This window comes from Lissotriton vulgaris, chromosome 10 (assembly GCF_964263255.1).
Source record: "Lissotriton vulgaris chromosome 10, aLisVul1.2, whole genome shotgun sequence".
Lineage (NCBI taxonomy): Eukaryota > Metazoa > Chordata > Amphibia > Caudata > Salamandridae > Lissotriton > Lissotriton vulgaris.
The window spans coordinates 892,522,055-892,536,951 of NC_141698.1; the positions used below are offsets into that span (position 1 = coordinate 892,522,055).

At 41.8% G+C, this 14,897-nt stretch overlaps 1 protein-coding gene across 1 annotated transcript in view; it reads left to right on the forward strand.

Annotated features, from left to right (window-relative positions):
- Nucleotides 1-14,897, forward strand: part of RBM48 (RNA binding motif protein 48) — a 106,177-nt gene that overhangs the window by 63,693 nt on the left and 27,587 nt on the right. Inside the window, exon 4 of the mRNA XM_086941866.1 lies at nt 11,308-11,825. Within this exon, the coding sequence (XP_086797992.1) occupies nt 11,308-11,825 (518 nt within the window). The remainder of the gene's footprint in view (nt 1-11,307; nt 11,826-14,897) is intronic.

Here is a 14,897-nt window from a genome sequence, read left to right on the forward strand (position 1 = left end):
GACAAGAAAAACGGAGGCCACGCTATTACCATCAGAAGTAATCAGCACATCTTCCGGTGGACGACCTGTATCTCCATCGAGTGCTGAAATGGACTTGAAACCATATCTGGCGAACGTGCACATGAAATGCAAGAACTGTGGAAAACTTCTTGTATACGGAGAGCAAAGCTTTATTCTAATTAAACACAAAATTGAGAGTAATAAATGCTCCAGGAAAAGTTACATTTCTTCACTTTATTTGGATAGTATGACATACTGAAAAATGTCGTAGCAACTTTAAGAAATCAAAAGCATCATAACACTTGTTTCCAAAAAAAAAAAAAAAAAAGTTCTTTTCAGAACTAACTCTTTGTACCAAAACAAGCTTCAAGAGCATATTACCTGATATTTTCTCGCCGCTTTCTTTTAGTGCGCGACCGGGTGCGCGCACCCACCTATCGCGAACAGGCGTCGAGACACGCATGTGCAGTCATGTGACTTTAAAACAACACTTCCAATTGGTTCTTACTAGTTTCTATTCTGCAATTTACACGGAACAAACCACCCACTTCCCTGGAAAACCAGTTTTTCGAAAAACTTTTAAAGCCTCCCCTTAAGAAAAAATTACAATTACAAAGTTTTATTTCCTAAGTCTCTGATCTCCAACTGTGCAACGTGGCTCCCCTGTGTGTCGTAATAAGGTCCATAAACAAAAACTACAGGGCCAGCATTATAAACATGCACAGAACCACAAAACGACAAGAGCCACCATGTTGATATATATCCTTAATATAATAAACCTCTGAGAATAAATACATATTTCCGTGGCACCCCATAACAGAAATGTGGCGTCCTCTGACTCTGCTCCATTACCAAACACCCTAACCCCCCGCCCCCCTCACTCTTCACTAAACTCCGCACTCCACCCCACCCGGACCCCCTATTACAAACCCCCAACCTACCCTCCCTGCCCAAACCCACCATGAACCTGAAACCGCCCCTGGAAAACTTATAAGACACAGGATTACTAAAACTCAAAGAATAGGCAACAGGCAGATAATGTAAATAGTACATAAAGGCACATATTTTTTCCATAATACTATTTAAAAACGTGTTCTATTTTTTATAAATCTATCATGCATCTGACCCTCTAGAACTGCTTTCAAAACGTGAACTATAAACCTCTACTTTTCATTTTCAAACCATACACTTTCAATTACATTATTTTTTTTCACAATTCATGTAATGTTACACACCTTTTCTAAAATACACCAGTCCCTGTTATTTATAAGGATTTATTTTTAGTCTTCATCAGTGACACTTTCTTAACATATAATGGAAATCACTGTAACTTTTTAAACGACAATGCTAACGCGGTAAAAATAACCCTTCATTTGCTTTCCTTTAAGAATGCAGACTATCTACCCCACGCAAGCGTTTCTTGATCTTTGTATTTGGCAGCGAATACCGACCTTGAATCGGAAGACATGAACAACAGCGCCATTGTCACATTTAAAACTGAACGTTGCATCTGCTCACACACATATCTTTCACTTAGCTAACATTCACAGAAAACAGCATTGATGTAAAAAAAAATTGACCTTGCTTTACAACTTCCTCAAATCACTCCCTTATTTTTTAACACATCCTCCAGTTCAAGAAAAGCTACTTTTTTGATAACTACTAAGCAATATATAAGTGACTAGACTCCTAGAAAATGTATCAAGTCATTCTGCTCCTCTCCACTGCATAGCCGGCGACCTAATTCTGTGGAGTTGCTATACAACCGGCAGTGCTGCGCCGTTTCCTTTACCATCTTGGGAAATTCAAAATGGATGTCCCTCCTGCCTTCGCAAACGAGCCGGACCACTTAGAACTATTTCGACAGAGAATGCTTCTGTACTACGGCACCTTACCACTCTCAACTTTGAATACTTCCTATTGATTATCATTTCGATATTCGTATTTCACCTGTGTGCAGCCTGTATTTCATTGCCTGAGCTGTGATTTCACGTGGGCCCTGGATTTATGTCTCTGCAATTTGGTACCTCCTGAACCGAATTACAATCACCTCATGAATCCGTTACTTGATCATGAACAGCTTTGTTACAACGGAGGGTTTATGGCCTTTGCAGCGATACAAGGAGTTCTGGGTCATTGGAATATATTCGCAGCGGCGCAAGATTTCCTAACAGAGAGCTACATCGAAAACCCACCGAGCTGCCCTATGATGGTAAAAGACGCTCCAATAATGACAGATCATGAATGCTCCTTTCCTCTTCTCAATTGGATGGCTGACATGTTTTCAGATGATAACAGTGATTTCCTGTTAGAAGCACTTGCTGCATACTTTGCCTACACAATGGACGGTTAACTCTTTCCTAACAGAGAACTACATCGAAAACCCACCGACCTGCCCTCTGATAATAAAAGAGGCTCCGATTTTAACAGATCATGAGTACTGCTTTACTCTTTCCATTGGATGGCTGACATACTTTCAAATGATAAAAGTGATTTCCTGTTACAAGCAGAAGCTACCTATTTTGCCTAAACAATGCTTCAATAACTCTTATACAAACCATTGACGTCCTCATTTCCTTTTGCTTCCCTCTATTCTTCACGTTCTTTTCCATATTTTCTTTTGAAGAACAGACCTATTGGCTTTACTAACAGTGGACATTATGATTTCGTGTTGTTTAAATTTTGATCTTTTATGTGGACTACATTTGTTTCTTCAGCTACTCGATTTTCAACTTTATTTTTTTACAGTCTAATCTCAACAATTCTATTGCATATCTTATGTAAGGTTATTTCAAACGTACTCGATGCAAAACTCGCTAATATATGCTACATGTACCCTAATTAATGTGTAAATTTTAAACGAGTTTTTTATAACTGTAAACGCCATTCCGCCTCTCAACTGCTTATTTCCGCCTCACACGCCTCTGCTCCTTTAATTTTCTATAATTTTATTAATTTAAAATACTTTACAGAAAAATATGTTCTTTCAACAATATTTCCATTGTTACTTGTGCTGTATTTCAAATGCAATACTGCAACCTTCAAAAGATATCTCAATACAGTAGTTCTCCTCAATACTGATTTGCGCACCATCCAACAGATTACATACATGCACCTCTCGCCATTTTGTCGCTTTTGGCGCCTTTTTTTCCCCGTACACAGTAACATAACACAAACTTGATAGTGCTTCGCATGTAGACAGCTGATTGATAAAGTAATGATGTATAACCACTTGCATTTTATATATTGTTCCCTAACTGAAAGGCCAGAGACCTTCTTCCATTTATTAAAATGTGATATACTTCCTTATAAGAGTGTACAATGTTTTTTTCCAACTATATTCATTTTTCTTCAACGATAGCGTTTGTATTCCATGTACTACTGACAATACCAATTACTGTGTTTTTTGCAATTTCTGTACTCATATTACATAATGATTTGCCTTTAAAACAGTACATTTCTAAATAAACATTTCAAATATTCACGGTTTCTCTTTTAATCCATAATCTCAACTGAAATGATTTCATATTGAAAAACTATTCATGGGTTCCACATAACCTTAACTGTAGACACTGAGGACCTTATTTATGAAGACCTTCCGCCGCCGGTGCCTCATTTTTTAAAATGGGAAAAAGTGACGCACCGGTGGCGCAAGGCCTTCATAAATAAAGTCCTGAATGTTTTCTTTTCTCGACCTCACTTACTGATACTAGAACTTGCAAGCCAATTACGGCCTGTGAACTCTTTCTTAGTAGGTCGCGCACCGTACAGACAGTTATACCACTGTTAAAAAATTTTTTTTACTGTTACCAAGCACCGCCACAGTTCTGCTTCACTCAGACTTAATCACTGCTCCCACGCTTCTACAGGCCAAACGCTATGTCTTATTTCTCTCCTTATCACCCTTTCATCTCCACAATAACAAACAGTTCTCCGCCTGCCACCACAGAACAGAGTGCAGATGCAGAGGCACCAAAGAGTGAACCCATCCCCAACTGCCATCTCCGGCTGTTTCCATGGTTACACCTCATTCTGCACCTTGCTGAAGGCACAGGTCAAAAGTTCATGTCTCAACGTTCTACAACAAACTAAGAAGACTATTTTCCCTCCAGAAACACCTGCCAATCCACAGCTCTGTTACATGTCTTGTTTTTTCACACCCAATAGTACTTTTCGTTTAACATAAACATTAACATGCAACGTACTGTTCAATCTCCACTTATTACAATCAACCAATCATTTTTATTTTTTTAACCACACCCAGCCTCTTCCTTTTTCTTTATTTAGAATTTCAACTTCTAACTCCCATTCCACTTCCAGAACCGATCGGAGGACGACTACAAATCCCTTGAAAATGAAGGTCTGGCTAATAGGACACAGTTATATTCACTGGAGTGAAAAATATGCAGTAAGCAGACGAATTTGCAACCTCGGCTTACCAAATGTACACATAACATGGATTGCCAAAAGAGGATTGAAATGTCACCAATTGATTCCATTGGTGAAAACTTTTATGCATCTCCCAGAACCAGACCTTATAATTGTGCACTGTGGTGGGAACGATCTAGGCACAATCACTGGGGTAGGTCTGGAAATGCTTCTAAAAGACACCTTTCGACAATTGATGACACTTTTTCCTCAATCTGCCTTGGTTTATTCCAATATATGCCAAAGACAGAAATGGAATTGGTCCAATCAACATTGTGCACAATTTGAGAAAGCAAGGAGACATGTAAATAAATCTGTTTCTGCGTTCCTCAGAGATTATAGCATGGGTTCTATTTACCACAACAACTTGCGATACCACATGCAAGACGTCTATAGGAGAGACGGTGTTCATTTCACGAATGAGGGAAACAGAATCTTCCTCTGCAACATCAGGCTCTGCATCGGTACTTACTTATAAATGCAGAAAACACTCAATTAACACAAGGGCTCTTTTCAGAGCCACCTTATATCTAACCACTCAAACTTCTGATTTATCTCCATTTTCACACTCTTGTATATAGGTGTGCGCGACCGGGTGGGCGCACACCGTATTTTTTTTTCGGGAAAAAATTATATCTTTTTGCGTTTAACGCCCTTACTGCACACCCCGAGAAAAGCTACGCAGCAAAACAATCTCTACCTTCTCCCCTTTCCATGTTTCAACGCTTTGAAATGAACAATATATTTACTCGCAGTGCCAAAATGGCGAACAAAACTTCCTGATTTCCTTCGAATCGAACGTTAACAGACGTCACGCAGCAAAAAAAATTACGCTCACGCGCAGTCGCTTGAGTGCGTGCGAGCCTATAGATATATAATTGACTTTAACTTTAATTTTCTCAACAACTACTGAACAGATTTACACCATTCCGAAAAAAGCGTAATCTGCGAACCGGACTCTACAGTTTTGCCAAATTTCTTATAAATCCATTCAGCCGTTCGACCTGTAGCCGAGTCTAAAGGTCCTATGGAAAATAACATGTAGAAAACACGTTTTGGGACCCCCCTTATATCTCAGCCCCCACTTGACCAATCCCCCCCAAACTTTCAGGGAAGGAGCGCAGCGGACCGAGCCATCTTCTATGACAAATTCGCTAAGATTCGTCAACCAGGGCCAAAGTTATTCCAAATAGAATGTTGAGGATTTCCTATGGATTTCCTATGGAAAACAATCCTAACTATAACTACCTACTGGCGACCGCCAGTAGGTAATATATATATATATATATATATATATCTCCAAAATTATCTGCTTCCGTAAAAGAGATGAGGAAACACAGCAGGGCTTATAAACAGCATTTATTTAGTTTGGCATGACGCGTTTCGGCGATTTGCCTCTTCAGATGCCTCAGGTACAGGAAGTCCGTAAGTTTCTCTTTTAAATGGTTGGCCCAACCCCCTGAAGTAGTGTAGGCCACGCCCCAACCTCATCGCACTCTAGGACACTCACGCTGCTCAGTGTTCACCTTTGAAAAGACTGCAACATCCAGCATGCAGGTTGTTCGTTTATGCGATGCGTGTCTCCGTCAGCTCTTGTTTTCAATTGTGTATGTGTCTTGTAAAGCGCACTGCTGCCCTGAGGCGTCGTGGCGCTGTAGACCGCTGGGGAACCCGTCCTGGCTATCCCTGTGAGATGGTCCCTACTGGGTATCTCCAAGGTGAAACCAGGCATCCCCGGCGAATGTGGGGGGCCGTTGTAGAGATGAGGCAAGCTAATGCCCAGAGTTGCTGAGTGTGATCCCTGGTTAGAGTAGGCACCGAGGCGAGAATTATCGAGTCCGCTGACCCTGGTCCACGACCACGTCTGTCCATATTTGATGGATTTTCAGTCGACAACAAAGACACCGCTTCTGGGGATTCAGTGGCGGTCCAGGTATGTGCCACTGTACCTTGGAACACTAAAGGAAGGGTCCCCAATGCGTGGCCATGGCTCCACGCTAACATCCAAAATTATCTACTTCCGTAAAAGAGATGAGGGAACATAGTGGGGCTTGTAAACAGCATTCATTTAGTTTGGCATGACGCGGTATGGCAATTTGCCTCTTCAGATACCTCAGGTACAGGAAGTCCGTAAGTTTCTCTTTTTAATGGTTTGCCCAACCCCCTGAAGTAGTGTAGGCCACGCCCCAACCACATCGCACTTGAGGACACTCACGCTGCTCAGTGTTCACCTTTGAGAAGACTGCAACATCCAGCATGCAGTTTGTTCGTTTATGCGATGAGTGTCTCCGTCAGCTCTTGTTTTCAATTGCTTTTTTCTTCTTGTGGGGAAAGCCCCCTTTACCCTACCCTAAAATGACCCTTACCGCTCTTTAGCACTACCCACCACTAACCATACATGTAATTTATTTATATTTACCGTACCAATACTTACCAAGTGTGGCAAAGGCACAAAAACGTACATGTGTGGTAAAGGCAGCGATATAAAGGCTGGTACCCCTGATTAGGTCTCGTAGAGAGACCTATTGCAGTCAAACCAGAAAGCTCAGGATTTGTAGAAGTGCATGTGCTCGTGAACGCGCTTCTATCCCCCTGCCTTGCTCTTCAAAGGCTCCCCTTACCATTTGCTCCTGCCTCCCCGCCACCTGCTTCACACTTCACGGCCATCAGGCCATGACTCGCATTTCTGCCCAGCAGCTTCAAAGGGATCTGCTTCCCCACCCACTGCTTCACACTTCACGGCCTGGCGGCCGTGACTCGCATTTCTCCTTCTCCCTCCCCACAGCAATGCCAAGAGCTTGTTTGCTCTGGGCAACCATCATTTACCATTTGCGGTTTATTAAAATATTATCCGACACGAAATAAACATGGTCAAGTTTCAGGCCACAAAACATAATGTTTTATGTGCAATATGTTCGAATTTTCTATCACTGAATATATCGTTAACATGTTCAATCAACCGCATTGCAAGTAAAACAGCACAAAGTTATTCTGAAGAGAGCAGGCTTCCCGCTTTTTCCTGAAGTGACATAGCACTGAGTGTTAGGGCCTCATTTAAATCAATGGAGAGAGGAAGATGTCCCCTGCCTAGTTAATAATGATAGTCGAAAGAGGACAACTGCTTCGCCTCGGTAATGCCTTCTGCACACGCATCAGCAGAGGAGCTGTTGGAAACACTAGCCTGTCCGTAGAAGACAGATATGCCCTGGTGCGCTGGGTAAAGGCGAACGCAGATATGCTGGAATTAGCTCGGGGGTGGGGGCAAAATCTATAAATGTGCAGATATGTTTGTATTAACATGAAATGGGGCTGGTCCGCTCGAGTCCGTTATTGTGAAAAAGGCGCCGTCATATTTTCATGGTTTGAGTGCTTGCCAGGCTCATTTCCTGCATCACATTTGCATTTTATCATCACCACCCCCTTTTCTCCCATGTATGCTGGGCATCTGTATTTACTAGGCCAAATAGCGTCATGCCCGGTTCTCTTTTAGGCTCGAGGTTCCAAGACTGAGCCAGGTGACTGGCGCATCCCACCTCTAGGTGACACTTGCATTTCTGAGCGAGGGCTGGTGGAAGCACACCTCAGTTACTAACTTTCTAGTTTATCGAGAAACATGTTTCCTTGTTTTATTGGACGTTTTCCGGCACACTTTATTAATAAAAAGTTGCATGTGCGGTTTAATTATATTGTATGTACAGCAGTCTGCGATACGCACGTGTGCCATTGTTACACTACCTGCACAGGTCCCCAATACAAAAAACAAGCAAGTACAGATTAGCGGAACGACCCTCGGTACTTTATGTTGTTTTTCGTGTTAGATGCACTTCGGATTTGCACGTCACCACGCTGATCTCTGTATCTGTGGAATAATTAATAAGAGACGTTGATTAAAAATGTTATCAGTGGAGTTGAGAACAGTGGTTTGTTTTGTAGCTATATGAAATATTTTGTTACCCTTAGATTTAATTGTCAGTTATGACTTCCGTTTTGTATATTTCTGTTGTACTATCGATCATTCTGTCTGACTCCCTGTTCTATCTTTCACTCGTGTTCTGTTTGTATCGTACTGCTCGCCCCCCCCCCCGGTTTTCTCACTGAATCCTTTTCTTTAGCGCCCTCTTTTCTTCTCTGTTTCTTCTGTCTCTATCAAACTCATTCTCCTGCTCCTCTATCTCGCTCTCTTTGCCCCTTTAATTTGTCTCCACTTTTTTGTAACACTTTATATTCCTCACTTTTCTCTCCCGCTGTCCCTCGTTATGCTAATGCCTCCGGTGCTTGCTTCCTCATTTTCTCCCATGCCCCTCTCTCCTCGTCCCTGTTATGTTTCACTTTGCCCCTCTTTCTCCTACTCCTATTCTCTTTGCCCCTTCTTAAATTGTCTCCCATCTCCCGACCTCTGGTTCTCTCTCACGTAAACACACCTAATAATTCCATTTCTCTCCCTCTCTTAGTCTCAAGCTCTCGCGTAACCTATCCTTGTCCCTCGCCTATGCCTAAAGCAGACACCATTTGTTCTTTTAAAGTGCTTCTTGTGCATTCTTTGGAATCCGAATGTGTCCTTTTCAGGCCACACAAACCTTCTTTACCTATATACGAGTCTTTTGGACATAATGTTTGGCTTTTACACTTCACTGTGTATTGTGCCTTTGTTCACAATATCTGCTTTTAATGTTTTAGGCGTGCCCTTTAAACTTAATATGTGGCTTTTAGTTTCGTAAACCTTTTAGTTACATTGCTCAGTAACCACGTAGCTACTGCTGCCTTCGTAATGCTTAATTTGCAAATAATGAAGTGGCGGTGTTTCATGAGGCAGCAGCTTCCCAATCTGATTTGTTTGGGGGGGGAATGTACCTGAAAGAAGAGTATATGGACTAAACATTAATAGTGTTTTAGCAGCAGCTGTTTTCAGTAAATTTGACTTTTTGGGGCACATAATTTCGTCAGCCCAGCAACATTTATGGGTGCTCTCCGGACACACAATGCCACATAGATTTACATGTGAATGTAAATATAGATTTATGGGGCAGGTTACAGGTAAGTAATGTGTTTATGAAGACAGGCATGTGTAGTAGTTAATAAAGGACTGCAGTGGTGCTAGTGACCCAGTTCCCCCACCAAATTATCAATATCCGATTTTAAAACTATATCCTTTTGGGCAAGCGTTACTCTCGCTATATGAACACACCCGTTTTAAAGCTCACCATGCCACTAACAGAACACAGTTGTATCCGCTGTTTGCGGTGCTTCTCTGTGGTGCCCACACAGGCTTATGCTGTGGAGATATAAGGCAATAATGCTGCCATCTACATATAACCGCCTACAGCATCCTTCCTAAGGTAATGTTGGGGAGGCGGGGGGGAAACAGGTAAATTTGTTCGCTCAATGTGACTTTTATTTTCTTAGTCCTGCCTTTTGCTCACGGTTTGTGTCTTTACAGAATTTCTTGTGTGGCCTTTGGAATTGGTGCTGCTTTCCTAGTGCTTAATTTGTGACAAACAGATTTACTCTATCTATCTATCTATCTATCTATCTATCTACCGCCCTCACTCCGACTATCTATCTACCGCCCTCACTCTGTCTATCTATCTACCGCCCTCACTCTGTCTATCTATCTACCGCCCTGACTCCATCTATCTATCTACCGCCCTCACTCCATCTATTCATCTCCCGCCCTCAATCCATCTATCCATCTACCGCCCTCACTCCATCTATTCATCTACCGCCCTCACTCATCTATCCATCTACCGCCCTCACTCCATCTATTCATCTACCGCCCTCACTCCATCTATCCATCTACCGCCCTCACTCCATCTATCCATCTACCGCCCTCACTCCATCTATCCATCTACCGTCCTCGCTCCATCTACCGTCCTCGCTCCATCTACCGTCCTCGCTCCATCTACCGTCCTCGCTCCATCTACCGTCCTCACTCTAGCTATCGCCGTATCTATTGTCCTCGCCCTATCTATTGTCCTCGCCCTATCTATTGTCCTCGCCCTATCTATTGTCCTCGCCCTATCTATTGTCCTCGCTCTATATATTGCCCTCACTCTATCTATCGCCCTCACTTCACAAAACTTATTTACAAAAGTTTAAGCTCTTGCCATTATAAATTACAATAACTTTTATTTAAGTATTAATTATTTAAAAAAAATAAAAGCCATTGTTATTTGTAAGATCAATACACCTAAGTCACGTAAATACAACACATATTGCATTACAAATGCTATAGGTGTCACATTTGAGAAAGTTAAACATATTGGCATTGTAAATGACAAAGCTATTAATTTCGCTATTTTCAAAACCAACACATAAATAAAAAAAAGTGTCATTTACAATACCAATAGCTCAAACTTTCCTAATGCAAGACCTATTGCATTGCAAATGCTTGTTTTTATACTTGTTGGTGATGTCCCAGCCAGTGCACATTGTAATCTCCTTTGCTAGGACAGGCTAAAAAAAAATTACAACTACAGAATGCAAACTTTTTAAAATTAACAATGCTGGAAGACTAGTTTGAGAAAAGTAACCAAATAATTGTCAATATACAATTTTCCTCTTCATTCTAATATGTGTTACGTCAAAAGACAATTTAATGTAACAGGTTCTTTGTTAAGAAATAAATAAAACATGCAAGGCTTTCTTAAGATTACCAACTGAATTCAGAAATACTATAATTACTCTTGTTAGGTGAAGATGATGTTTTGTGTTTTTGACTGAGGCCTGGTAATCTTTTGTGTTACAATTTGAACATAAAAAGTTGAGTATCCAATATTAGATTTCAGTAGAAAATTTTTCGAGCTATAAGCCATATTAATTAATCACTGCAAAATAAACTAAATGGATAATCATTTTGTTTTAAACTTGTTTTCTTTAAAGATTGCTTTGTGGAAAAGAAACATGCTCCTAAACTTGTGGTGTCAAGGGAATTTGGGCCCCAGTATCAAAGAGGACCATCCGTTTCCAGCACAACCGAGGCAGAACCTTGTGCAAGCCTGTGTCAGCAAACCAGTTATCCTTTTGATTCATCACTTTCTCAGGTTCCGTCCACAAATACCACAGTTGCTTTTTCTCATGATCATTTACAGACTGCTCTACGCTTACCGCAGTGCATCAGTGACAACAGTAATACAAGTTGTGACCAGACTCATTTCATGCAAGACGTGCAACAAATAGTCAATCCTTCAAATAATGCAATTAATAGGTTTATGCCAAGAACAACCCAATTGCAAGAGCGTAAGAGAAAAAGAGATGAAGGCAGTACATATTCTTTATTTGGAACAGACACAGAAGGAGAAATGATTATCGGACCAAAGCTACCAGAAATTCCCAAGGTTGACATGGAAGATGAATCTTTAAACTTTTCAGCAAACACAATTCGAAGTAAACTTAAAAAGGTATGTAATCAAACAAAGTACAGTTTACTTGATTGTGCGTTGTCACTAACCATAGGATTTTAACAAAAAATCTTTTCTATTTCTATTTTATTTATTTTGACATCCATTTATACGTAGTTCACCATTCAATCAATCAATCAGGGTTGGTAAAGCGCATCTACTCACCCGCAAGGGTCTCAAGGCGGCATGGGGGAGGAGAAGGGGGCAGCTGCGTTGAGTGCTGGGGCATCCGAAGATCCAGGTCTTGAGGTCCTCCTGAACTAGAGCAGTGTAGGGATTTGCCAGAGGTGAGGAGAAGGTCATTCCAGGCCTTGGCTCCGAGGTAGGAGAAGGACTTTCTTCCCGTTCTGGTCTTGTAGATGCGTGGAATGGTGGCCAGAGAGAGGTCATCTGATTGGAGGTGTCTCTTGGCTGTATGGGAGGAGAGGCTGTTGTTTAGGTTTTCTAGTTCGATGTTGTGGAGGGCCTTGTATTTACAAAAGGGGGTGGTGATGAACGGAGTGTCTGAATTGAGCAGACCACTCTTACCCAGTCCAAAGATCAGGGCTTGATCCATCACCGTTATTTATCTCACTGCCCCATCCCAGCTCAGAACCTGGCTATATGCAAATCAGTCTGTCCCTGGCCCAGTGCATCATGGGAACAGGGCAGACTAAACTACCAAGCCAATTCTTTACCAGAAAGGAGACAAGCTAGGCAAAGGCAAGGGCCTTGTATGCATGAGTGAGGAGCTTGAAGGTTATTCTTCTTTCGAAGGGGAGCCAGTGACCATGGAGATTGCGTAGGTGTTGGGTGATGTGGTTGTGATGGGGGATGTCTGGGATCAGTCTGGGGTTTGCGAAGTAGTTTCTTGATGATTCCAGCATAGCGGACGTTGCGTAATCCAGTCTGCTACTGATGAGGGCATGCATTACATTTTTCTGGATTCGAGTGGGATCTTTCTGAACATTTTTCAGAGTATGAAGAAGGTGTTGAAGCAGGCTGAGGATACGGTGTTGACCTGGCGGCTAATCGTGAGCAATGAGTCTAGAACAGAGGTCTTCTAACTTTTTGATGCTTAGACCCCCTTGTCAAACATTTTTAGGCATAAGGACCCCCTTCTGACAAAAAGTTCTAGAACCTGGTACTCCTCATCATTGACAACCATAAACGCCCCAAATTCCCACAGCAAATAATTTTTATGGTGGGGAAATGATATTAAACCGTGTTTAGCAAACCAAAGGTTGGTGAGCGTGGGGGTGTAGTCTACGGTGCAGCTAAAAACAAAGCGCCTCATTTATGAGGAATTGTTGTATTGCAGTGCTGCAGTTCTTCTTACTGCTCTATGCCAATGTGAAAGGGCAGGTATGCACCATATTTATGAAATACAGTGTATTCCTGTCCTATTCCCTTGCTTTGGCGCACACATAGCTGCTTAGCACCATCATAGGCAGGATTGTTCTTGTACAGGAAGGGACACCTTCCTTCGCAAAAACAATCAGGAGAGGCATTTTCCTCATGCTATGTAGCACACATGGAAAGAGGAAAAAATTAGGAGGAATGAAAACATTTCTCCTTGTTACGCCTCCGCTGGGGAGGCGTCCGTTTTTGGAGCTGCCCCAGGTTTACTTGATTTTGTAAATATGTGGCAGCATCAAAATCCATGGGTGTTGCGTGGGAACCCCACACAAAGCCCATGGAACATCTCCTTGATGCAGAGTAAGGCAATGCAGTGACTTGCACTGCTATGTCTTACTCCATATCTATGAGGCAATGCAAAGCCATGCAGGGTGACTTTGCACCGCCTCATAGATATGGTTGAGAAGCTTGCGCCGCCGGAGCGTTAAAAAAAAAAGTGATGTTCTGGCGATGCAAGCCTCTCCTAAATAAGCACCAAAATATTTAGTATATTTTTAGGTGTTTCACCATCAGGTATCTACATATAAAATAATGGGCATCATAATGAAAAATAAATAAAAAAAGTTGTTACTCAGTGGGAAATGCCCTATAGTACATTATGAAACCTCTATTAGTTATTGTATTGCAGATTTCTGTCTGTAACCAGAGAGCCACAGAATTAAACCTTGATTGGTGCAGTGGAGAATAGTGACAAGTATTTATTAGTGCTATGAGGTCACAGCCTATGACAGAAAGCACTGTGAATAAGCAAGTCAATCAATCAAAGTATTTTATTTGGTTAAAAATATAACCATAAAAGCGTAACATGTAATATTACATACACTATAAAATAACAAAAAGTTCAATGAAAGTGTAATTCCATAAAGACAGACAGTGAATAAAACAGAGTGATAAAGAATTGTTACCAGATAAAAATGGTTTAAATCATTACTTTTTTTTTTAAATAGTGTCTCTGTCCATACATTTTAATTCATCAAAGTTTGACCCAAGAGTGGTTCAAATTGATTAAAGAGTGGTTCAAATTGATTAAAAATGGGGGTGAAGTGGCCACTCGAAACAAATCCAGTTCTACCCTTCATGTAATTGCATTGGGCTTTTTGACTGGAGAAGTGTGGCTCAGGGGTTAGAGGCGGCAGACCTGGAGCTTGAATTCGGCCCTGGACCAGGGTTCAATTCCCCGCCTCGGCGGGTCTTGGGCTCAAAAATTCCACAGACTCGATAATTCTCGCTCCAGTGCCTTCTCGACTCACGGGTTCACACTCTGCGACTCTGGGCAATAGCTTGCTTAATCTCCACAACAGCCCCTCGTGGTGGGATGCCTGGCTTTCACCTTGTGGATACCCTGCCAGGGTTATCTCACAGGGGAATACCAGGACGGGTTCCCTAAGCAAGCGCGGAGATGCCCTAGGGTAAGTCGTGCGCTATATAAGTTTCATTCATTTCATTTCATTTCATTTCATGGGACATATAATGTTCTGGGGTAGAAATCACGTATGCTCCAGGTGGATATGGGACCATCTCCTATTTGTGGCTGCCATGATTGGAGATGTGGGACGACATATTTGCTCCTAAGTTTTACAAGTATCAGATCTCCTGCAAGGTCTTTTGGTAAAGGTCCTAGCCAGCCCACCCTTCTGACAGATAGTATAGTACCATCGATGTTGGTTGGCAGAG